At 42.3% G+C, this 24,514-nt stretch overlaps 1 protein-coding gene across 1 annotated transcript in view; it reads right to left on the bottom strand.

Annotated features, from left to right (window-relative positions):
- CUBN (cubilin) overlaps window positions 1-24,514 on the bottom strand; it is a 174,006-nt gene that overhangs the window by 61,379 nt on the left and 88,113 nt on the right. Inside the window, exons 29-33 of the mRNA XM_063303562.1 lie at window positions 15,122-15,296; window positions 14,103-14,284; window positions 6,840-6,996; window positions 5,078-5,194; window positions 1,088-1,201 (exon numbers count right to left, since the gene is read on the bottom strand). Of these exons, the coding sequence (XP_063159632.1) occupies window positions 1,088-1,201; window positions 5,078-5,194; window positions 6,840-6,996; window positions 14,103-14,284; window positions 15,122-15,296 (745 nt within the window). The remainder of the gene's footprint in view (window positions 1-1,087; window positions 1,202-5,077; window positions 5,195-6,839; window positions 6,997-14,102; window positions 14,285-15,121; window positions 15,297-24,514) is intronic.

The raw sequence follows: 24,514 nt of genomic DNA, 5'->3' as shown, positions 1-24,514 counted from the left end.
TGAGGAGTGACACTTTCCCCCCAAAGTTCCAGTTTATCTCAGATATGTATTCATTCTACTGTTCTGATCTCTGGCAAAAAGAGAAGTTACAAGTCCTTCTAACTCCCTTTTTCAATTACTCTATGAACAACTCCACCATATTTTATATACAACACATATTACAACCTCGGCAAAATTTAATGAACAAACTGGATGGCTTATTTGCTATGGACAGTGAAAACAGAAGGTGATTGCAGTGAGCAATGGAGCAGCCCCTTCTCTGTAGCCCACGATAATGTAGCTCACTGTTTTGAAGACAAATTCAGCAGAGGTTGGAGAGTACAGAGGGAAAACCTGTCACCATCCAATTGTTGTCGGATATTAATTTCCATAAGCCTGATGCAACATGGACAATGGCCAGGGATAACGGGCACTGCTGTCCCAAAAAAGTCTAGAGGGCCATAGGTTTCCTACCCTGCTTGCTTTAGAGGAAGTCCTCACTTAACAAACACAGTTGAGACCGGAATTTTGGTTGCTAAGCAAAGTGGTCATTAAGCAAATCCAACCCGATTTTACAACCTTTTTTGTGGTGGCTGTTAAGTGAATCACTGTGGGTGTTAAGTGAACCACGTGATCATTAAGCAAATCAGGTGGTTCCCCATTGCTTTTGTTTGCTAGAAACCGGCTGAAAATGGTGATCACATGACCATGGGATGCTGTGACAGTCATAAATGCAAACAGGTTGCCATGTGCCCAAATTGTAATCATGTGACTGCAGGGATGCTGCAATGGTCACAAGTGTGAGGCCTGGCCGCAAGTCAGTTTTTTCAGCACCATTGTAAGTCCAAACCATCACTAAATGAATGCTTGTTAAAGCTAGGACTACCCATATTTGTATATTTAAATTTGCATGCTGCCAAATCCATTCAGATTTCTGGATGCCTCAGCATTAAATCAACTATCAGATACTTTCCAGATTTTTTTCCTGAAATATACAAATATCATTTATCTTTTAAAGTTTCATTATCCGTTAGCAAGTTCAGTTATGAACAAATAAAATTCCTATTTAAAAGGTACAGGCAAATCAGTACTGTATATGTTCTCATACCTTGCAAAGGAGCATCAGAATTATCCCCTTCCCGAATTTCTACATAATCAGTGCTGCAGTTATACATGTTGTCTTCAATCTCAAAATCAGTGAATGATAATGTAACATGGTTAACTGTGGAAAAAGAATGGTACAAACACGAGGAATGGAATTGCATTTTATAGATGACTGAACTAAACTTTCTTACTTGATATTATCTATCCCTATAATTTTCACAGCAGGATGGAAGAGATTAATCATGAATGAGAAGCTGCCCTGGATCAGACCAAGGTCACATCTAGTCAAGCATTCTGTTCCATGCGGCTAATCAGGTGCTAGTGGGAAGTCTTTAAGGAACTGGTATTCAGAGATCTATAGCTTCCATGTATGGAAATCATATATAGCCATCAAAAATAGTAGCTTTGAAAGCCTTCTTTACCATGAAATGATCTAAGTCTACTTTAAAACCATGTAAATACTCATCACTCCATCAGGAGCTACCAAATTCCTTTACATGAAATGATACTCCTATGTTTTAATAAAACTTAATAATTCATCCTTCCAGGCAAAAATGGGTATGATCAAAAACAAAGATGGCAAGGACCTAACAGAAGAAGAATTGATCAAGAAAAGGTGGCAAGAATATACAGAAGACCTGTATAGGAAGGATAACAATATTGGGGATAGCTCTGACGGTGTGGTCAGGGAGCTAGAGCCAGACATCCTGAAGAGTGAGGTTGAATGGGCCTTAAGAAGCATTGCTAATAACAAGGCAGCAGGAGATGATGGCATCCCAGCTGAACTGTTCAAAATCTTGCCAGATGATGCTGTCAAGGTAATGCATGCTATATGCCAGCAAATTTGGAAAACACAAGAATGGCCATCAGACTGGAAAAAATCAACTTATATCCCCATACCAAAAAAGGGAAACACTAAAGAATGTTCAAACTATCAAACAGTGGCACTCATTTCACATGCCAGTAAGGTAATGCTCAAGATCCTGCAAGGTAGACTTCAGCAGTTCATGGAGCGAGAATTGCCAGATGTACAAGCTGGGTTTAGAAAAGGCAGAGGAACTAGGGACCAAATTGCCAATATCCGATGGATAATGGAAAAAGCCAGGGAGTTTCAGAAAAACATCTATTTCTGTTTTATTGACTATTCTAAAGCCTTTGACTGTGTGGACCATAACAAATTGTGGCAAGTTCTTAGCAGTATGGGGATACCAAGTCATCTTGTCTGCCTCCTGAGGAATCTGTATAACGACCAAGTAGCAACAGTAAGAACAGACTATGGAACAACGGACTGGTTTAAGATTGGGAAAGGAGTACGGCAGGGCTGTATACTCTCACCCTACCTATTCAACTTGTACGCAGAACACATCATGCGACATGCTGGGCTTGAGGAATCCAAGGCTGGAGTTAAAATCTCTGGAAGAAACATTAACAATCTCAGATATGAAGATGATACCACTTTGATGGCTGAAAGCGAAGAGGAACTGAGGAGCCTTATGATGAAGGTGAAAGAAGAAAGTGCAAAAGCTGGCTTGCAGCTAAACCTCAAAAAAAACCAAGATTATGGCAACCAGCTTGACTGATAACTGGCAAATAGAGGGAGAAAACGTAGAGGCAGTGAAAGACTCTGTATTTCTAGGTGCGAAGATTACTGCAGATGGCGACTGCAGTCAGGAAATCAGAAGATGCTTAGTCCTTGGGAAAAGAGCAATGACAAATCTCGATAAAATAGTTAAGAGCAGAGACATCACACTGACAACAAAGGTCCGCATAGTTAAAGCAATGGTGTTCCCCGTAGTAACATATGGCTGCGAGAGCTGGACCATAAGGAAGGCTGAGCGAAGGAAGATAGCTGCTTTGGAACTGTGGTGTTGGAGGAAAATTCTGAGAGTGCCTTGGACTGCAAGAAGATCAAAGCAGTCCATCCTCCAGGAAATAAAGCCAGACTGCTCACTTGAGGGAATGATATTAAAAGCAAAACTGACATACTTTGGCCACATAATGAGAAGACAGGACACCCTGGAGAAGATGCTGATGCTAGGAAGAGTGGAGGGCAAACGGAAGAGGGGCCAACCAAGGGCAAGATGGATGGATGATATTCTAGAGGTGACAGACTCGTCCCTGGGGGAGCTGGGGGTGGTGACAACTGACAGGAAGCTCTGGCGTGGGCTGGTCCATGAAGTCACGAAGAGTCGGAAGCGACTAAATGAATAAACAACAATAATTCATCCTAGAATGTCTAATACATTGAACATATGCTGGGAAGCCTGAATAGACCATAGATGGTCTTTTCTTTTTTAATACAAATCTGATATGAAATCTATGCTGTCCTAAACAACAGTGTATCTAACTACAATCGTTTTTAACCCCTTCATTGTTCAAGTATAGAATTGGTGGGAAAGTGAATTCAGCCACTAAAGAAATATCTGATTTCTTCAGTTCTTCATACCTCACCCAGAAGCCGGAATGAATTTCTTGATTTTTATTAGGAATTCCATATGTGTGGGTTAGTTTTTCCCCTTTTCTACATGGGTGGTCTAGTTTTTTTCCCTTTTCCAAAATAAAACCTTTTTGTATCTGAGCCCTTGGCTATTTACTTTAATAAATAAATTTCTATCACATGCAGGACTGCATATTTGCCTGGCTCCCTTCTGTGTTCTTGAAAATCTTACAAGGCTTTTGTAAATTCTACATTTCCTGGAGTTGGACAAAGAAAACTACGGCACATTTCTCATTATGATTTCCTAGAGCCAGGCAGGCAGTAAGAGCTTGAGCAGAACTATTCAACTCAACACACTAGACATATCAGAAAATGCTACAAAGCTGATGGAAATATGTTGAAACTTTACTCTTTTAGAAAAAGGTGTCTACCAGTACAGAAAAAACATACTTCCTCCCAGAACTGCAACTATCTCCTTTTATTTTCAATCTTAACCATAAAAACTCTTCCTGCTTCTTTCACACACAGTTTATCATTCCCTACCCAGATTCATACTGCAAGCTGATGTTTCATTCAAAACAGCAAACCAGGTTTGAAAACCAGAAGTTTCCTCTGGCTTTGGGCAAGCTGGAACTATATTTTGCTTTAAACAAAAAAAGGAGTGTGACAATCACTGAGAAAAAGGGAAGCAAGAGATATGCACACCATCTTGTCATATTGCATTAATGTTCCAATGTCACACCTTATGGTTTTGATACCCAAACCAGTTGCACTGCAGTTAAAAAATAGGATCAGTCAGTCAACCATTCCAGCAAGCAGTTGAGTTTAACTAACACTGGGCTCTATAATAAATCGAGTCCTTCTCCTTTAAACCTATGTAAAGCTGGTAGATAAAATCCTGTAATTATGATCTGCAGGGTTTCCAAACGATAAATTCCTGTATGGGCTGGGAGGTTGTTCATCCACAGTTCACTAAGACGAACAGTGCTTTTCTCATAATTTCTAAGCTCTAAAAAGTTTTTAGTGTCACTATATATTTAGTTGACCTGTGTTATAGCAAAGCATAGGCTTCCACAATGTACCTAACATATATGTTGGGGATCCTGATTTAGCACAATGTATGAGCCTAGCCATTTTCTCAGACTGGATATATGAGCTATCTCCAAGTATGAGAAACTAGAAATTAAAAGACCTGGCACTTGTAAATTTAATGACCAGTGTGCACATACATTTCTCTTATGCCCACAGGACTAGTTGCACAAAAGTTTCCTTTATGTAATAACCTTCTTTATGCCCTATGGAATTTCCATGGTGTTTTATGCTGCATAATCAAGGCTGTACACTAAACACTTTATCTCATTTTGCACCAGATCATTAAATCCTTTCATACCAAATCCCCACAAGAAGAGATTAAGTGTCCCTTGATCTTGCCCATCTAAAGGATGCAGGATTTCCTACAGAGAAGAAAAGGAGGAATTCTGCATTGTTTTTACAGAAGAGAAGAGGATGTTAGTCATTCTGCTTTCCTGGCAGTGAGAGATGTATTGGTTAACTTACACGGTTCTTGGGCTCGAATAATCCAGCTACAGTTCTGATTATTCGGGTACACTGCCGGATACAGAGGAGAGGAAATGGCTGCACCAACTGAATCGGCTTCTAAGACACTTCCACAAGCTTTGGAGAAATAAAAAAATATGCAAAAGTTAGAATGGCTGAACTGCAACGAAATTATCCCTTTCTTAAAAGGATCATAGTATAGATCTCAGTGTGAATGAGTTGGCATAGTCTAGCCAAAAGAGACTTGGTCACAGCATAGATGAAAGAAGTCTACTAGTATCCATCATTCACCACCTAAAACTTCACACAGAAAAGCCTATATCTAGATAAGTGAGTCACAAAATCAATATATATTTGGGAAAGCACTAAACCAAAAGGAGACTGTCTGTACAGACCCAACGTACACATACAAGTTATATATCCGCAGAGCTACCCTGAATGTGCCTCTTTTCCAGGATTCACATTTGTGGGAATTCAACTCATTTTCTGATGAGTAGACTCTGAGGATGAGGCCAGATTGCCATCGTTTACTCTCTACAACCATGTATTCATACAGCATGAACAAGTTCGTGACAGGATTGTGTGAAAAATCTGGTTTGAATTAGCACTGCAGGATTTTTTTTTAAAAGCATTAAAAAGAATCAGCATCTATTTGTTCCCTGAAATTTTTTTACAATGCAAAGTGATTTTGGGGGGTATATAGGTTTTATATTAATTTCCTCAATATATTTTTTTAATTGTAAATGTTTCCCAATGCATGCCTTTTGCACATAATTTTCACAGATGCATGCAGAATTTATGCAGAATTTCCCTGATGTCTGTTTTTAATGTAATTGCCTCAATATGCTTTTAAAAACTGAAAACTACATAAGTAAATGTTGTGAACTTCATTCACAACATAAATAAACGTTGTGAATGAAGTGTTTGCAGGAAAATGTTTTGGTGAACTGCATCAATTCATTACCCCAGGGTTTTTTTGTTTTTTTTTAACATTCCTAGTTCTTTCCAGATAGTCCCTAGAGAGTTGCTTCTCTGAATACTTGGGGGGCTCAGGGAACTGTTGTCAGTGATATTAGATCACTGTCCTGGACAGAACCAACATTTGTGATAGTTTGGGGGGAAAATGAATTGATTTCTTAGATATTAGATTTTGCGTTTGTGTTCGTATGCCTCTGAGTCAGTGCTGACTCCTGGTGACCGCCTGGACAAGTCCCTGCAGTTTCCTTGGTCAGGTTTTTCAGAAGTGGTTTGCCATTGCCTCCTTCTTAGGGCTGAGAGAAAGTGAGTGGCCCAAGGTCACCCAGCTGGCTTTGTTCCTAAGGCAGGACTAGAACACACAGTCTTCTGGTTCCTAGCCTGGTGTCTTTAACCACTACACCAAACTGGCTCTCATTTAGATTTTTTTAAAGGGTACAATTGCAAAAATTGAAAAAAAATGTCCCTAAAGGTATCAGTTTTGGCCACCATCCAGAAGCCACACTTGGGGTGCTGGTAGACCTGCACAAGGGCCACCCATTGCCCATCTGTGTCCCAGAATATTGAGAGACTGTATTCACTCATCTGAGCTTGACTTGGCCGATACTTCAACTATTTTTCTTCACAAAGCTACACCATGTTGCATTTGACACTTCCAGCAAAAAAAAAAAAAGACTTTTCATTAAGTTGCTGTTGTCTTAAAAGAGTCAAAAGCCTCAATACCTAAATGCCTTTCTGGCCAAGGAGAGTCAATCTAGTGGAGATTTTATATCACTGAGAAACTTGCCTTCAGTAAACCAAGCTCGAAAGCCTCGGAGATGTATAGATGAATCAGAGCGAAACCGCACTAACATGGCATTTTGGGTAGATGTGAAAGTGGGAGGCTGCCGCTGGCCACAGACTTTTCCAAGAAGTGGAGCTTCCCTATTTGGACCATCATAAACCTGTATGACAGAGGAGCCAATAGAACTTTAGAATCACATAGTTTAGCTTCCATAGTTCGTAGCATAAACAACGCCGAAGTTTTACAAGTATTTGCAATGTATTATGTAAATCCATTACCTGCAAACATCAGTCTCCCTATGCGGTACCAGCCTGCCTGTGTCTTAAAGGCTAGCAGGAGACTCTCCTTAAATTCTTTTCATACTGACAATGCTTTTGATGCATGTTAAAAATGGTTGGCACGTCCATTGTTCAGTTGCGCCCTCCATTTTTACATGGTTGACCATCCCTGCTCCAGTTTTCCATATGGGATGGGCCCATTTATTTGGCAATTTACAAAATATGAGCAGTTATAGCTATGCCTGTTCATTATTGTAGTGGGAGAAATGAGAGAAAGTATCCAGAAGGAAATAGAGCTGCAGCTGATCCAGAAATAAGTTACTTCTGCTCTCAAACATCATCAACCTTATGGGCTCACAGAGGTCTGGAGCTGCTTTCAGACTGATTCAGAATAGTTGTAGGGAAGTGTGTGGTGTGGCTTAGCACACAGCTTAGAACAGGGTGTTACCCTAGTCAACTCTCCTGATTCCACAAATCACATTTAAGTAAAACTTGTCTTGGTGCAATGTGTGAACCTATTCTTTCTGTGTTTATTAGAGACAGTAGATTCTCTGTTCAGTGTCTGATTTATGAAACTCCTTTTGCACAGTAGGTAAGGTAAAGGTTTCCCTTGACGTAAAGTCCAGTCGTGTCCGACTCTAGGGGGCGGTGCTCATCTCCGTTTCAAAGCCTTGGAGCCGGCGTTGTCCATAGGACACTTCCGGGTCATGTGGCCAGTATGACTCACGGAACGCCGTTACCTTCCCGCCGAAGCGGTACCAATTAATCTACTCACATTTGCATGTTTTCGAACTGCTTGGTGTGCAGAAGCTGGGACGAGCAACGGGAGCTCACCCCGCCGCGCGGTTTCGAACCGCCGACCTTCCGATCGACAGCTCAGCGGTTTAACCCGCAGCGCCACCTGGCTCCAAATTAACTTTTTTTTTTTTGCATGAGATGAAAGCTTTATTTCTCCTGAGTCTTGCTTTGTACATTACCTTATATCAGGGTTTCTCAACCAGGGTTCTGTGGCACCCTAGGGTTCCATGAGGGGTCACTAGGGTTTCCCTGGGAGATCACAATTTATTTAAAAAAATATTTCAAATTTGGGCAACTTCACATTAAAGAGGTCAGTTTCATTCTTTAGTTTAAGAACACGGTTAATGCATATATACAGGGCCACACATGAAACGAATAAAATAATTTTGTAACTTCTGGCCTATATTTGAGCCTGAATGTGCAGGGGTTCCCCGAGGCCTGAAAAATATTTTAAGGGTTCCTCCAGGGTCAAAAGGTTGAGATAGACTGCCTAATAGCTTTAGCAACGATAATAAAGTAATGTTTATTTTAGCTTAATGGTTATAGACTAGTGTTTGGTTATGGATGTAACTGGAGACTACTCAGATGTATGTATTTTCCATATATGTTTTGCTGAAACTTTATAGATAATAGTATGTATATAATATATAATAATACATACAGTATATAATAATTATTAAATGAATTTTAAGTGAAATTGTATTTGCACTATGAATCAGACTCAGTATGTACATGTCAGGTACCAAATACAAATCTAACAGAAGGCAACCCCCATTGTGAAACATTATTAACCAAGCATTAATTAAAACTAAAAATCTCTAAATAACTACATTCTGTCCTGATTTATATCCAATTAGAAATATTTTTTTAAAAAATAATGTTTGCTTAAGAACATTGAAGTAAGCCAATCCTTTTTTTTCCATGTTATTTATGCGTAAATTGCATGCACATTTTGAGAGTGACAGGCTTTTTTTCAGGCATGGTAGAAGTTCTGCATTTCAGAAATGGACCCTGAATATGTTTTGAACAGCTCTGTAACCTGTATGAAGTTGATGGCTGAACTAAGATGTCATGAGTGAAATACGTGGCTTGCTTCCAACTGTGTTTGTTCTGTCATTATTTGAATATGAAGCATTTGCAAAGATTTATTGCTAGGTGAGAGAAAGGGGTTTTTTTAGATTTTTTTTATCCCGCCTTTATTATTTTTATAAATAACTCAAGGCAGGGAATATACCTCATACATCTTCCTCCTCCTATTTTCTGTGCAACAACAACCCTGTGAGGTGAGCTGGGCTGAGAGAAAGTGACTAGCCCAAAATCACCCACCAGGCTTTCCCTGAAATTTCCCTGAAAATGCCCCTTCCCCATCATTTTAAGGGCCTCTTCAATCTAGCCAAGTTCTGTAAACTCGCTAAGGAAGAACAGATGGAAAACATTTGTGAAAGGACAGAAAGTACATAAAAGGGAAGAGATTTTCCAGCCTGCTATGAGTGTCTTTCCACTCTGCCCTAACTCTTCCTCCACTTGCCAACTCTAAGATGAGGCTTGCTTTCCTCAGTCAATGACTATCTTGGCCCTGAGGCTGCAGACATTTCAAACAACTACTACTGGAGGTTAGTCACTCAGAACAATCTGGATTTCATTATCAAAAAAGGCTTACTTTAGCGACAATGACAGCCTTTGCTAACAAAATTAGAAATACAACTGGTAAATACTCGCTTCAAAGCCATTAACTGGCTATATTAAAGAAAAAAACTATATGTTTTCTACAAATGTTTTACAAAAGTCAGTTGTCTGATACAATAGGCCAAGGTTTCTCTGTCATGTTTTGCAGAATTCTGGGAGTTGAAGTCCACACATCTTAATGTTGCTGAGGTTGAGAAACACAGCAATAGGTATAAAAGCCCAGCATGCAGGCTTTCTCTGTTGACTGCATAATCAGTTATGCAGAGAGGCATATTGTAAAATGAAAATCGGCAGCATTTTGCAAAGGGATTAGTTGTGGGTGGCCCTTTTGTTGTTGCCATGCATCAACATTCTCTTACAGCTGGTTATCCAGATCTAATCTTGCTATTCCAATGCTCTGATCCTTCTTTTTTGACATTCTATCCTCACTTTAAAAAATTATTGGACAGATGCTCATTTTCTGCAATAACCATTTACTTTTGTTTGAGCCCCTATGTGGGAAGATGCAAGATTTGTCACATCCTGGAAATCTACTGAGTGTGGCATTTCTGTGGGGCATAATTTTGTAATACGTGACACTGTAGGGAGGTTTTAAGTGGAACTTGAGTCAAATGATCCCTACACATCAGAAATCAGCAGAATATTATAGTTTTGCAAACCCCATTCTCTGGTCACTTGATTGCTGCCGGAAAAAACAAGGAAATGGGAGAATGGCTTAAGATTTTTACTGCAGCGAACTGTTTGCTTTCCCTGAAGGTACCTCATATTCTTGATCCTGTGCCTAAAACTTCTCCAAATGTTACTTTAGATCAGAAGGCTGCAAAATAACATGGATAAATTATTCAGAAGGTATGTTAATTTGGTTATTTTTCCACGTGAGATTTCCTTGAACGAACAAACAACTCAAGTTAGCATGAATATTGCCATTGCTCCTTTTTTGTCGTAAGCATCAATGTGATAACAATCTGGAAATTTTATTAAAACAGAAAGAGAGGGGCAAGGGAGAAAGGAAAGGGAAAAAAGAAACCTACTATTATACCATAATATCATGCATCCCAAACTGAACACCAGATTGCCCAGTGTTACAACTGCCTACTCTTTCTCTTGATGATTTGAAATAAAATTTGTAGTCACAAACTGACATGTACTCCCCAAATTCCAAACTATGCTGGCTGAAGAATTCAGGGAGTTTGGGTACCAACACATCTGAAGAGTACCAGGTTCAAGAAGGCTTGGCTACAGCCACACAACACAACTTCAAACAAAACAGTATCTGTTATAGGAAATGAATGACTCACATTTACTGGAACGACAGCTCACGTTTAAAAATATATCATAAGAAGTGATTACTAGAAAAGAAGCTAGTATGGTCTACTGCAATCAACTTTTGATTCAGTTTTGGAAATCACACTCTAAAAAGAAACAAGAAAGTAAAAAGCCAGTACTACAGTACTGTGCAAAATACTGTAGTGCCTTCCTTCTAGGAATATAATTGGCTTGGCTGTTCATAACAATTTTTAATTTATAAACTTGTAATTCCATTTCATTGTAAATGGAAAGACCACATTTGGAAGGTTGTACTATTCTTACTCATATAAATGACTGCACTGAAATCCAAGGTGACATCTACACTAATAAGTATAGCAGCAATTAACACCTTAAAATGATGCTATTTAAAAAATAAGGTAGTCCTCATTTAGTGACTGCCTTGTACATCAACTGTTCACAGTTGTATGGTGATGAAAAAGTAACTTTGCAACCAGTCCTTGCATTTATGACCTTTGCAAGTCTGTAAAGCAAAGGAAAGCTGAAGTAAGATCATAAGGACAGTTGCAGTTTCATTTAGTGACCACTTGCTTAATAACTGAGTTGCCAGTCCCAATTGTGGTCACTAAATGAGGACTACCTGTAACAATAAAATCCTTTTAAAAAAAGGATCGTTTCTAAAGTGCACTTTTCACTTATAATTATCCTTCAGGGTCAAATACTAGCTCCTGATGTGGGTCCATGTTTACGTGTGTGTGTGTGTTAGTGGATGACATATTTTCAGAAGGGAAATGCTAAAATGGAAAGAGCTTACAAAAAACAACAACACTTTAGTGTTTCCCATCTGGATGAGTAAATGGTCATATTTTGATTAGTAAGAAAGAAAAAGGGGAAGTATATTTTAGATGAAGGTGAATCTTTGATTTTAACTATCCAGCTTTTGATTATGATCTCTTCCACATGGCAGCCTTAAGCTGCTTATCTCCCATGTTGATACTGACAGGAAATTTAGCTGACTTTAAAAATTCCTACCTGGATTTCCAGCTTCGACAGTGATGCTGACCAGGTGTTCTATCCAGAGGGCAGTGACTACAGTCTCCAGTTGGTGGATTCCCTTCTTTTTTTACCCTTCCCTCCTGTGCCAGGAAAGCACGCATGGCATGCTGGCTGAGGAATTCTGGGGGTTGATGTCCACACATCTTAAAGTTGCCAAGTTTGAAAAACACTGGATTAGACTGTCTAGTCTAACCCTCTGCTTAGTGCAGGAGTTGCTTGCTCATGTTGAGCATTTCACCAGTCCGCTGGTGAACTAGCAGTGTATGGAAAATACCACCCTTTCACCATTCTTGTTGCCACTTGCACTATAAGAGTAAACTGGCAAACTCTTGTCAACTTCATTCCAGTTCTTCTGCTTAGTCTAAAGAGATTTTCTCCAAGTACTAAGCTATGCAAGCCCAGTTAGAACTTCAGCAAGCCAAAAGCATCACTGGATTTTGGTCCAGAATAACTGGGAGGCATATTTGTACTTGGAAAGAGGTGGGGGATTGCTTTTTTTTTTCCTCCTTCTTCTTTATGATAGTTAGGAAAAGGTTTGGGATTTGATTGCTTCCTTGTTGTATTCACATGACTTCCCCTCCCCAGAGGATCCTTCCCTCCCCCACTTTTTTTTTCCTTCTTGCAGACTGCTCTGCCCCCCTAATGGTCTTCCCCAGGCTGTTCCCCTCTCCCTCTGTCATTTCTCTGCTTCAAGGTAATTTCCATGGGATCAATTTAACAAGAAGAGGAAATAAAAAAGGTGCACTGGACAAAAATAAGAACAAAGACAGACCCACCACTTCATAAGTGGACTGGTTAAAAAAAAACACAAAAAAGTTCCAAATTTTTCCAATATATTAGCCTGGGATGAAACGGCCACAAAGAGCAGCAACTAGTGACCAGATGGGAGAGGCCGTGCCCACCACAATTCACACAGGGAAGCCAATTGGAACACAAGTATTATCTTCAAGGAAATGAACAGTTGAGGAGACAAACTACACAGCCCAACTTGTGCCAGCAGAAATTGGAAAAGACTACTTTTGATGTAGAACAAGAAAAGATGGTGGAGGTTGAGTTTAGGATGGGCTAGGAGCAGATTGAGGATGCCAATGTGCATTCATGTCCTCCAGAATCAGTAAATAACCCATCCTCATCAGGGCAAGCAAAATGTGGGGACGAGATCTAATTCTGGTTCCCCCTCATAACCCTGATTTACATATAACAAACCTAAAGCCATAAAACAGTCTCTCTAGTTTTGGCTTAGAATGATGTGTGAACCACCTATTTTGCCTCAGCAAAATGTGAACCACCTTAAACCAGGCTGTGACTGTGGTCTTGAAATCCTACCTTTTTAAAACTCAGTGTGGCTTGGACAGATTGAATTCCCAACTTGTTGTCCCCCATCCTGACAGCATTTGATAACGATCAGAATTTCTTAGTGTATTTGAAGGCATTGGGCAGGGTTGGCATTCTAGTTATTGCTAAACTTAAAACCCAGCACCCTAGTGAGCCTTGCCAGGGGTAGAAGAAGCTGGCCATTGTAATTCAGCAACACACTGCAAATTTCCCAGTGCTGGTACTAGGTAGAAAAGGATAATCCAGAAGTGCTGTAAGCTATTTGGTAAATGGACCTCTCATAGAGTGCAGTACCATAAATGCTGGTTCATTAACTCATGCATCACCACTTGATAATTTGCATGTGTCCTTGAGACACTGTATATCATAGTCCACAGACAGAATGTTACTATTACCAAGTTGCTTGTCAGAAATGCAGTGGAAACTATTTTTAATAGAATTGTGCTCAGAGCCACCCGCATGACTCAGAGCATTTCGCAATAGAGAAATTAGCTTACGTGCATGCATTTTCTCTCCTTGGAAATGTTAAGAGATGGATTTTCAAAATTGTCATTGTTAAGCCAGTAGCATGGAGTAACATTTTATTATAGAAGTGCACAAATTGTAGAATAGCCAGAGTGGGCCAAGTCTCTCTTTAATAGCCCACTTATTGTTGAGGAAGGCTGTAAAAGTACCATGTATGATCAACATGGAATGCATACCAGATATTGGAGCCTGAGGATTTCCCATATCCCCTCTTCCCATCCCCATGGTGCCAAAGAGCAATGGGAGCTGTTCTTGTACCAAGCCTAATCCCAGAATATGAGACTAAATCAGAACAACACATTGCAATATTAACATTACTCACTGCAACATAATCATAACTGCATGTCCTGTGAGACTCTATCTCTACATCTGTGAAGTTCAGCATAATACGGTGACCCTCATCAACACGGAGGACCCAAGAGCAGTCAGTGTTGTTGCTGTAAGGTTGAGGGTAGTTTGGCGAATAAATTTCACCTTGTGGAGCTTGGAAAATGCCTCCACAGCCTAGAAATGGTAGAAATGGTAGAAATAGTGCTACATGCTCTTTGCCAGAGACAAATCCTTATTTTAAAAATGCTTATTTTAATGCTTATTTAATAAAAGGCTTATTAAAGTTGGATGAAATGGAACCAAACTTATAGGCTCCTCTTTAACTGATGTGTTGGTCAATAAGCAACAGGTTTTCTAAATTCTATATTGTAACATATACCTTAACAAACATCAGTTTGAATTACATGACTATAAAGCTTCCTCCTTATTCAGTTAACTGAACCTCTGTGAAGGCTTTCAGTTCGTAGAGCTGAAAAGCCACCTTTTATTTCACTCAGTAAGCATTCTCTGGGGCACCTTTTGATGGCCAGAGGTTCCAGCCAATCTTTGTGGAGCTTGTGGTAAGAAGATGCAAAATGAGAGGAGCCAGGATTTCTGATATATTTTTTCTTGGCTTTTTGGAGAGCTTTGCAGTCTTTCTATTTGTGTAGTGTGTGTGTTTCATCCTTAAGATAGCAGAAATCCATTATACTAATGCTGGCAACTGTGGTTAGAAGTACCTCAGGGCACTGAAACAAGGCATCGGGGACCATAGGTGGCCTTGGTCTTCTAGCTGCTGACCCCTAAACTTCTGTAATATCTCTGTTCAATAATAAAAGGAAAACTACTAAAGTGATTTCTTGGAATTTGGTACATTATAAACACATAAACCAAGTTTTGAAGCTGACTGTGTATGTATGTATTTATGGATCTATCGATCTATCGATCTATCTATCGAGAGAATTCTGTTTTACAACTCAAAATGCATCATAGGTCTGCTCCCATCACCCCATCACGCAAAGTCTTTCTCACCTCCAGCTATCTCTTGCCAACTGGCATTGAATCCTTTTCTGTTCATTCTCCCACTCGTTTTGAACCTGACTGTAACTGCATTTCCAGTGCTAGAGACACGCAAAGGATTCTGTGATGATCTTGGGATGCAAAGTTGGGCCAGCCTAGGTGAAGATAAGTCAGGCCCGCCATAGATCTAGAAGGACATATGAAGAAAAAAAAACCAGGTTATGTAAAGAATAGATAAACAAGCAACAGGTAAAAGTAATCAAGAGAGGTCTATAGTTGAGTAGTGAGGCCAAGAATAAAAGGCGATCAAAAATATTTTAAGGGGAGAACATGATATCAGGTCTGTCTTGAATATTTCTGTAAGATTTTGGCAGTGCAAATGGATCTGGGGTGCAAAGATTGGTACAATCTCTAGAGGGCAGCAACAAGATGCAGGAAACTAATGGTTTATTGCCATCTAGAGGTTGTGTGGATTTCTGCAGCCTAAATCTGGTGACCATATTTTGGGAATATAATAAAACTATGAAATGTTAGGAGTCTTGCTTTACTCTGTTCTCAGTATTATTCTCAGTACCTTTTTATTTATTCAAAGGATTATTTTGCTATTTTATCATTTACCACTCTTCTAGCATTTGATTTTACCCACTTTGTCTACTTTGATTAGTTCAAACTAATCAGCCATAATTTAGAAGCATTTATAGAAAGAAATCTCATCAGAGTTTTTTGAAGTAAAGCCTCTTTGATAATATTTTATTCAAACACATACCATGCACACATGACAAGTGAAAATATTTAGCAATTTACTTTCATAATTTATTTTCATACTAATTTTATCATTCAATAAATCTTTCATAATTTGCAAAAACGGATACTCTTGATAACAGCTGCAAATGTGCTTAAATATATATCCTTGGTACAATGTACATTTTAATTCCCAGGGTTTTCCTTCTAAACTCTAACCCAAAGCTTACAGCTAAATATGTTCAATTTTTCAGCATTAATTCACTCAGTCCTAGATAACAAAAATATCAGCTATATTTATTTCAATTCATTCTGTTTGAATGTAGTTACCACATCTGAAATGGTACACCCTGCCATGCCCTTCCTTTGTATATTAAACAAAACAGAATCCCCATATTTTCCCAAGGAAAATTCTCAGTGGAAAGAACAACACAACCCCTTTAATTCCATTGCTTTGATTCATGCAGGATGTAAAAAAACAAGTAGACATTAAATCATCCTTTTTTCCAAACTGTACAGAAATTATGGGTATTTTTCTTCAGTTTACTTAACTGCTTATTATACTCATTCAGAAGTCTGAGATACTAATAGTGTTTTGGTTTTTGGAAGAAAGAAATATCATTTTGATTTATAATTGATTTGCTTTTCTATCAGTTTTTGAAAGATGTTATGAATATATTGACATGAATGTAATTGCTGCTAACATTAGATCTCTTTTAAGGAAATGGAGTGTGTGTTTCCATACTATGAGCAAAAGCATCCACGGGGAGTGGGAGATGCTAAAAAAATGGACCTGATGGCTGCATGCACAAGATTAAAACCCTGCCCCTTTTAATGTGTATTTTACAGGCTAGTTTCATACAAATCTTTCCTTGAGACTACAAAATCTTTGCTGCAAAAATTGGGATGACCACTAAGTGTCAGCAAAAAATTAGAACATATGGCATCTTTTTGCTGCCATCTAGTGGTTGTCCAGCTTTCTGTAGCCCAGATCAGGGAGCCTTTCTCTCTTCCATCCTCTCAGTTCTGTAGAAAGAAATGAGTTTGTACAAAGTTCTAACATTTATCTAGGAGGAGAAATATCAATTAATTTTCATTGTGTCTAACTCCTGAAGATCAGGAATCGTGTTTCAAAGGCATTTTAGTTTTCTAACCCAGCCAGGATCTGTGGTTGACTTACTTAACAAGGAAGCAACAATTTATTTTAAAAACCCAATTCTTAATTTACATATAACAGTAAACCAGGAATCAGGCCAAATGAAACCAAATGTTCAATCTTCTGCTCAGAAAGGGGAAGTATGCAATTTCATGACTTCACTTAGATTCTTTTCTGGTCACACATTGTCAGTCCTAAAAGGAAGACTTTTATCAAGAAACAGAGGCTGGGTATGCCTAAAATTACTTTTATTAGAATGGCTATAGTAACAGAATCTTCCAAGTCTGAATGTGCTTCCCCTCCTCTCCTTTTTATCTTTGTGTGAATTAGGGGGCAACTGTCTTAGACATTTCCGTAAATCTCTAACTCTGTATGGTCTTAAGCCATATTTATCTGTTTGTTGCCTTGTTAACAGATCATCTCTATCTGTCAAGGCCATCCTCTCTACTCTCTACACACATATAGTAGCATTACATACATTCCCCTGCCATCTCCTAACCCCCTATATACATGCTGCTTGCATATTATTCAAGGTAAATATGGTGAGACACTTTCTTGCTGGGTACTTTTTTCACACTTACAATACCCAACCTGCATATCTATTGCTGAGGATTCTGGGAATTGAAGTCCACATATCTAAAGGTTACTGAGACATGGAAGTCTTCCTGGACTACCCCAAAAGTTTAGGAAGAATTTGAATCTGGTTGCATGAAATATTTGAGTAGTGTATCAATGGAAGATACTTCTTTGAATTATAATAATTACCATTATTAATTATAATAATAGTAATTCAAAATCAATAGTTTTTCTATACCTGGGAAACCTAAGCTTTCCCGGGTAGACCAGACAGGAAACACGACCAGATGAGCTACTTCTACTTTACTGTAGAAGTAGCCTTTACTGTAAGGCTACATTAACAGAAACTTGTGAGTCTGAAAGTACAAATCTCCCTGTCTCCTTTACAGCCTGGGAAGTTAGGGGGGCTCTTCTGAGCCTCTTGCCCCACCCACTATGCAGTTGCAGGCTATGCTCTCTCTCATCTGATCATTCCCTAGGCAGCCCCTCTTCTCCCCATCTCCCAAGGTCATTCCCACATACCATTCCAGTGAATGAATAGTTAAGTAGGACTACCATATCTGGGCTGCAAAAATATGGAAACCATTAAATGGCAGCAAACAGGTAGTGTCTTCCACATCCTTTTGCTTATCTCAATATCTGGATCTCAGATGTGATAGCCCTAGAATTAAATACCAGAACACTGGACTGCCAAGCAACCTCCCTGAAGCTCCCAGCTATGCTTTTGGGTACAGCAGAAGATGCTGTTCCATCTTCAGAGGTGGCTGCCAGTCTAGGTGGGTTGATAGCATCAGACAGTGGAATATGTTCGGCCAGGCCCATCCAAAATGTAATGGGATGTGAGAATAACCTTGAGGAACTGGAGGAAGAGTGTAATGATTGCCCTAGCCCAAATACTCAGACTCACAAGAGGCTGCTGTGTAAAATCTGATTTATTAGGGAACTAAAGACAAATACAGAGAAAGCTGAGAATGAGCAAAAGCGCGCCAAATACAAACTTAAAACTCCTCCAGTGCACACGTATCCCGCCCCGTTACATCAGCCCCGCCCGGTCCAGGTGCTAGCCAACGTCAGACGTGCTAGCCTGGGAAAGGAACCTTGAACATAACAGATAATAGAAAAACATTCCAAAGCAAAGCCAAAAGATAAGCAGTACCATCCTCCCATGAGAGATGAAACACGCAACGCATTAATGACATGAAAAACGTTACGATGGCTCAAAGGCATTGAAACGGCGAGCATGACATACCGCCCCCCCAAAAAAATTTCAGGGCCCCGGTTTTGTGGGATAAGCAGCGTGAAAACGGGCAACGAGGATAGGAGAAGCCACATCTGGTGCTGCAACCCATTCCGGATGGGGAAAATGCTTCCAACGGACCAAATACTGCAACGCATTGCGAAGGCGTCTGGAATCTAAAATTTCTTTAACTTCAAAGTGTTGTTGTCCATCAATCATGATGGGGGTTGGAGGTGGGGGTTGGTCATGCCAGCGGTCAGAACGAATAGTCGGTTTGAGCAAACTGCAATGAAAAACAGGGTGTAAGCGTTTTAGGTTATGTGGCAAATCAAGTTTAAACGTCACAGGGTTAATTTGAGCAAGAATAGGGAAGGGACCCACAAACTTAGGCGCCAATTTCTTGGAAGGCTGTGATGACTTGATAAACTTAGTGGATAGGTAAACCAAGTCACCAACTTGAAAGTCCGGCGGAGGGGCACGTTTTCTGTCAGCAAACTGTTTGTAATCCAGTTGGGCATCAGCAAGAGCTTTCTGAATCACTGGCCATGAGTCTGACAGTTGCGTGGCCCAATCTCCCGGTGAGGTAGATGTCGTAGAGGATGAGGTAGATCCGGTAGGGGGTTGTGGCAAATCCGGGATGGGTACGAAGTCTCTGCCTTGAGCCACGCGAAATGGGGTTTGGCCCGTGCTTTGGTGGACCGCATTGTTGTAAGCAACTTCAGCGAAGGGGAGAAGGTCAACCCAATTGTCCTGTTGATAATTCACGAAAGCTCGAAGGTATTGCTCCAGAGTAGAATTCAAAATCTCCGTGGCCCCATCCGTCTGGGGGTGCCAAGCCGTGGACAGAGCTTGCTTCGTTCCCAACAATTTGAGGAACGCCCGCCAAAATTGTGAGGTAAATTGTGTGCCCCTATCCGAAATTAAGCGGGAGGGGCATCCGTGTAGCCTGTACACGTGTACCAGAAACAGGCGGGCCAATTGACGTGCCGACGGAATGGACACACAAGGGATGAAGTGGGCTTGTTTTGAGAAATAGTCTTTGACCACCCAAATGACCGTTTTGCGTTGACTGGGTGGTAATTCGACAATAAAGTCCATGGAGATTTCATCCCAGGGGCAAGAAGGGGCAGCCACCGGCTGCAGCAGTCCTTGGGGCTTCCCCACCTTGCGCTTAGACATCGCACAAACAGTGCAGGAAGCAACATAGTCTTTGACATCCTTACGTAATGTTGGCCACCAGAACTGCCTCCTAACAAGGTGCAAGGTTTTTACAAAACCGAAGTGCCCTGCCAGTTTGTCATCGTGTGAACGTAGTAACACCTCTTTTCTGAGGGTTTCAGGGACGTAGAGGGACGTAGATTTCCAAGCGAAGCCTCGGTCAAAAGTAACATTGTCTTTATTTGCAAGCAACCAAGCATCGGTTTTCAGTTCTATTAGAAACTTTTGTTGCAACTGGGAAGGAATTGACAAAGCGTTCGGCTGGGCGGCGTCCGCCGCGGGTGGCTGCTGCGCGCGCGTTTGGCTACGCATCACAGCCTGCATACCCAATTGAGGCGCTGTCCATAGGGTGCTAACCACTTCTGGCGCTGCCCCCGAATCCTGAGGTTGCCTTGACAATGCATCAGCTAGGAAATTCTTTTTCCCCGGGATAAACTTCAAATGAAAATTGAACCGATTAAAAAATTGAGCCCAACGGACTTGTTTCGGGCTCAGTTTTCGAGGGGTGCTGAGAGCCTCCAAATTTTTATGGTCAGTCCACACCTCAAAGGGGTGATTGGCCCCTTCTAACAGATGCCGCCACGCTTCCAACGCGGCTTTTACTGCGAATGCCTCCTTTTCCCATACATGCCACCGTCGCTCAGTCTCGGAGAACTTGCGGGACAAATAGGCACATGGCTTGAGGCATCCTGTCTCGTCTTGTTGCATCAACAATGCCCCAATGGAATAATCGGAGGCATCCACCTGTACCACAAAAGGTTTGGAGGGATCAGGATGTTGCAAAATGGGCTCTTTGATGAAAACTGCTTTCAGGCGCTCAAACGCCGTTTGACAAGCAGGCGTCCATCGCAGCAGCGCCCCTGGATTCTTTACTCTCCGAGTATCTCCCACACCTTTAGTTCGGAGCAGTTCCGTCAGTGGCAAGGCAATTTCAGCGAACCCCCTTATGAATGATCTGTAGTAGTTGCTGAACCCCAGGAAACTTTGAAGTTGCCTGCGGGTGCGGGGGCTTTCCCAATCCATGATAGCCTGCACCTTGGCAGGGTCCATTTCTATGCCTTTATCTGATATTCTATACCCCAAATAGTCAATTTGTCTCTGGTGAAAGGCACATTTAGACAGTTTGGCATACAGTTCTGCTGACCTGAGCTTACTCAGCACCTTTTTCACCAGAGACACATGCTCTTCCATGGTTTCAGTATAAATCAATACATCATCCAAATACACCAATACCCCTTTAAACAGATGCTCATGCAGTACTTCATTGATCAGTTGCATAAATACCCCAGGGGCCCCAGCCAAACCAAAAGGTAACACCTTATACTGGAACGCTCCCAACGGGCAGTTGAAAGCAGTTTTCCACTCATCGCCCTCCTTGATTCGTACACGATAGTAGGCTTCTCTTAAATCAAGTTTGGAGAAGATCTTTCCCTTAGCCAGATGTGACAACATGTCCTTGATCAATGGCAAGGGATATTTATTGGAAATTGAGACGGCATTTAATCCGCGGAAATCGGTACAAAGTCTCAATGTCCCATCCTTTTTTGGGCGAAAGAGGACCGGCGCCCCCACTGGTGAATTCGCTGGCTCGATGAATCCGCGCGCCAAATTTTTGTCCACAAAGTCCCGTAACAGAGTCAGTTCCTTTTGGGTCATGGAATAAATCTTTGGCTTGGGCAATTGGGTGTTAGGCACCAGTTCAATGGCACAGTCCGTCTTTCTATGGGGGGGTAGCTGGTCGGCTTCCTTTTCGCCAAACACATCCGCAAAAGTCCTGTACTCCGTCGGCAAGCCTTCCAGAGGAGGGGCCGGGACATGCGGAGTCGCAGCTGCCACAATCCCCACCATCTCCTCTGGGGCACCCTTCCCCTCAGTCGCTTGGTAGAACCCATCCCTAAACGTGATAGTCCGGTAAACCCAGTTTATTTGGGGATTTTGCTGAACCAACCAAGGTACCCCCAACACCACCAAAGGACCCCCTACTGGAGCCACGACAAAAGACAAGCCTTCCTGGTGGCTGCCCAGCTGCAGTGACACCCACCCTGTGAAATGGGTGACTGGTTTGCCCCCTGCCATGGACCCATCCAGCTGTGTAAAGGCGATGGGGCGTTGTAAAGGGAAAGTGGGTAGCTCTAGAGCCGCTACCACATCAGGGTGCATTAGACACCGGGAACACCCCGAATCAATCATGGCCCATACTTCTATAGTCTTGGACTGGGAGCCCAACTGCAACTTCACCGTGAGAATGCGGTAACTGCCACTCACCGATGGAGGCTCGCGCCCTTCTTCCACCACCTGCCCTGCGGCGCCCTTTAAAGCAGGTGGCTGGCGTTTCCCGCCGGTTGCAGGATTTCGGGCTCACCCTCCTCCTCGTAGAACATAGCATCGTCTCCCACGGTTTCAGCCACCGCAGCTTTTTGCTTCCTCGGCAGGGCAGGGGACTTTGTCGGCGGCTTGCCGGGCCGTTCCTCTCCCTTTGCCTTCGGGCACACCGCCACTCGATGCCCCTCCTTACCACATCTCAGACACAGGCCTTTCGCATACCGCTTCTCTCGCTCCTCATCCCAGGGTCGTTGTCCTGTTCTCCCCCCGGTGCTCGATGGGCGGCTGGGCTTCACCTCCCGCCCCGATTTGGCGGTCTTTCGATGGGCGAAGATCTCATGGGCATGCTCAGCCCTCCCTGCCAGTTGGATCCATTCGTAAAGTGTATATGGGTCGTCCCTCCCCAAGGACCAGCGCAGCACCTCGGTATTCAGGCCATCCTTGAATAGCTCGATGATGGTGGCTTGGGACCAGTCATCCACCTTCCCAGCCAGCGCTTTAAACTCCAGTGCATAATCAGCCACGGATCTTGACCCCTGCTTAAGTTCCTTCAGAGCTCTCTTTGCCCTCTCTTTCGCCAAGGGATCCTCAAAGTGTTGTCTCAATGCCCAGAGGAACTCATCGAATTTCTCTAATTCAGGCGCTTCCGACTGGCACATCTGGACATACCAGTCTGCCGCCCTCCCCTTCAGCTTAGTGGCAATGGTGAGGATTTTTGCCTTTTCCGATTGAAAAAGCGCCCCCCATTCCACCATGTAGGCTTTAGCATTCGTCAGGAAAAATGAGAGTTTGGTTGGATCCCCATCAAACTTTACAGGGAAGTCTCTCATCCCGCCCGCCGCCGGGCTGCGCCCCGCCATCGGGGCTGCGGAGGTTGGCACCTCCCGGGCTCGCGGCGGCGCGGGGCTCGGGGACGGCCGCGCCGGCGATGCTGCGATTTCCATCGGGACTGACGGGTCCCCCTCGCGTCTCCGCGCCGGCCGCCGTTGCTCCGGAGACCGCCCTTGGGACGAAGGGGTTGAATGCCGCTGGCTCGATCCTTCCCGGTTGTCTCTCCACGAGGTCACATCTAGGCTCAGCTGTTTCAGTATAGTTTCCAACGAGTCTATTTTTGACTCCAGTACCCGGATCCGATCCGGGGTGGGGGAGCCCTCCGTTGGTTGCACCTGCACCACGGTGGGTGATAATGGGTATCTCTGCCTCCAGGATGGGCCCCCTGCCACCGTTACATCCCCCTGGGTCTCATCCCAGGTGACCATCTCGCCCGGAGAATTTACGGTCGTCTCCGGGGCGGTTTTCAGACCCTCGGCTTCACCCTCCGACTCGGAGCTCGCCTCTTCTAGGATGGCTGACAGCTCTCCCCCCTGGGACGGCCGGTCGGGTCGCCTCACGGTCGAGTCCGGCTCTCCTTCTTCCCTCATCACGATGTCTGGTTCGGTCATCGCTGGCACTCTCCCTCACAGGGCGAGACAACTTGTCTTTTCCTGGACAGGGGCTAGCGGAGTTGGGATCTTAGATTCTCAGCTTTATGTAATGATTGCCCTAGCCCAAATACTCAGACTCACAAGAGGCTGCTGTGTAAAATCTGATTTATTAGGGAACTAAAGACAAATACAGAGAAAGCTGAGAATGAGCAAAAGCGCGCCAAATACAAACTTAAAACTCCTCCAGTGCACACGTATCCCGCCCCGTTACATCAGCCCCGCCCGGTCCAGGTGCTAGCCAACGTCAGACGTGCTAGCCTGGGAAAGGAACCTTGAACATAACAGATAATAGAAAAACATTCCAAAGCAAAGCCAAAAGATAAGCAGTACCATCCTCCCATGAGAGATGAAACACGCAACGTATTAATGACATGAAAAACGTTACGATGGCTCAAAGGCATTGAAACGGCGAGCATGACAAAGAGCCACAGTCAAGACAACAGTCAGATAAGAGAAATCTGAGTCCAAAGCAGAAATGTAATTTGAGAAAACCCTCCCTAGTTCTCTTTAGGATAGAGCCAAGGATGGGGGAGGCACATTCAGACTTGAAAAATTCTGTTACTGTAACTCTATAGTAAAAGTATTATAGCATTCATAACTTTGGTTACCTTATCTGGTCTACCTCAAAGGGCTGACACAAAGTGATTTTATTGATTGATTGATTGATTGAT

The sequence above is a fragment of the Candoia aspera genome, chromosome 4, assembly GCF_035149785.1.
Source record: "Candoia aspera isolate rCanAsp1 chromosome 4, rCanAsp1.hap2, whole genome shotgun sequence".
Taxonomy (NCBI): Eukaryota; Metazoa; Chordata; class Lepidosauria; order Squamata; family Boidae; genus Candoia; species Candoia aspera.
This window is presented reverse-complemented; position numbering and strand designations above follow the sequence as displayed.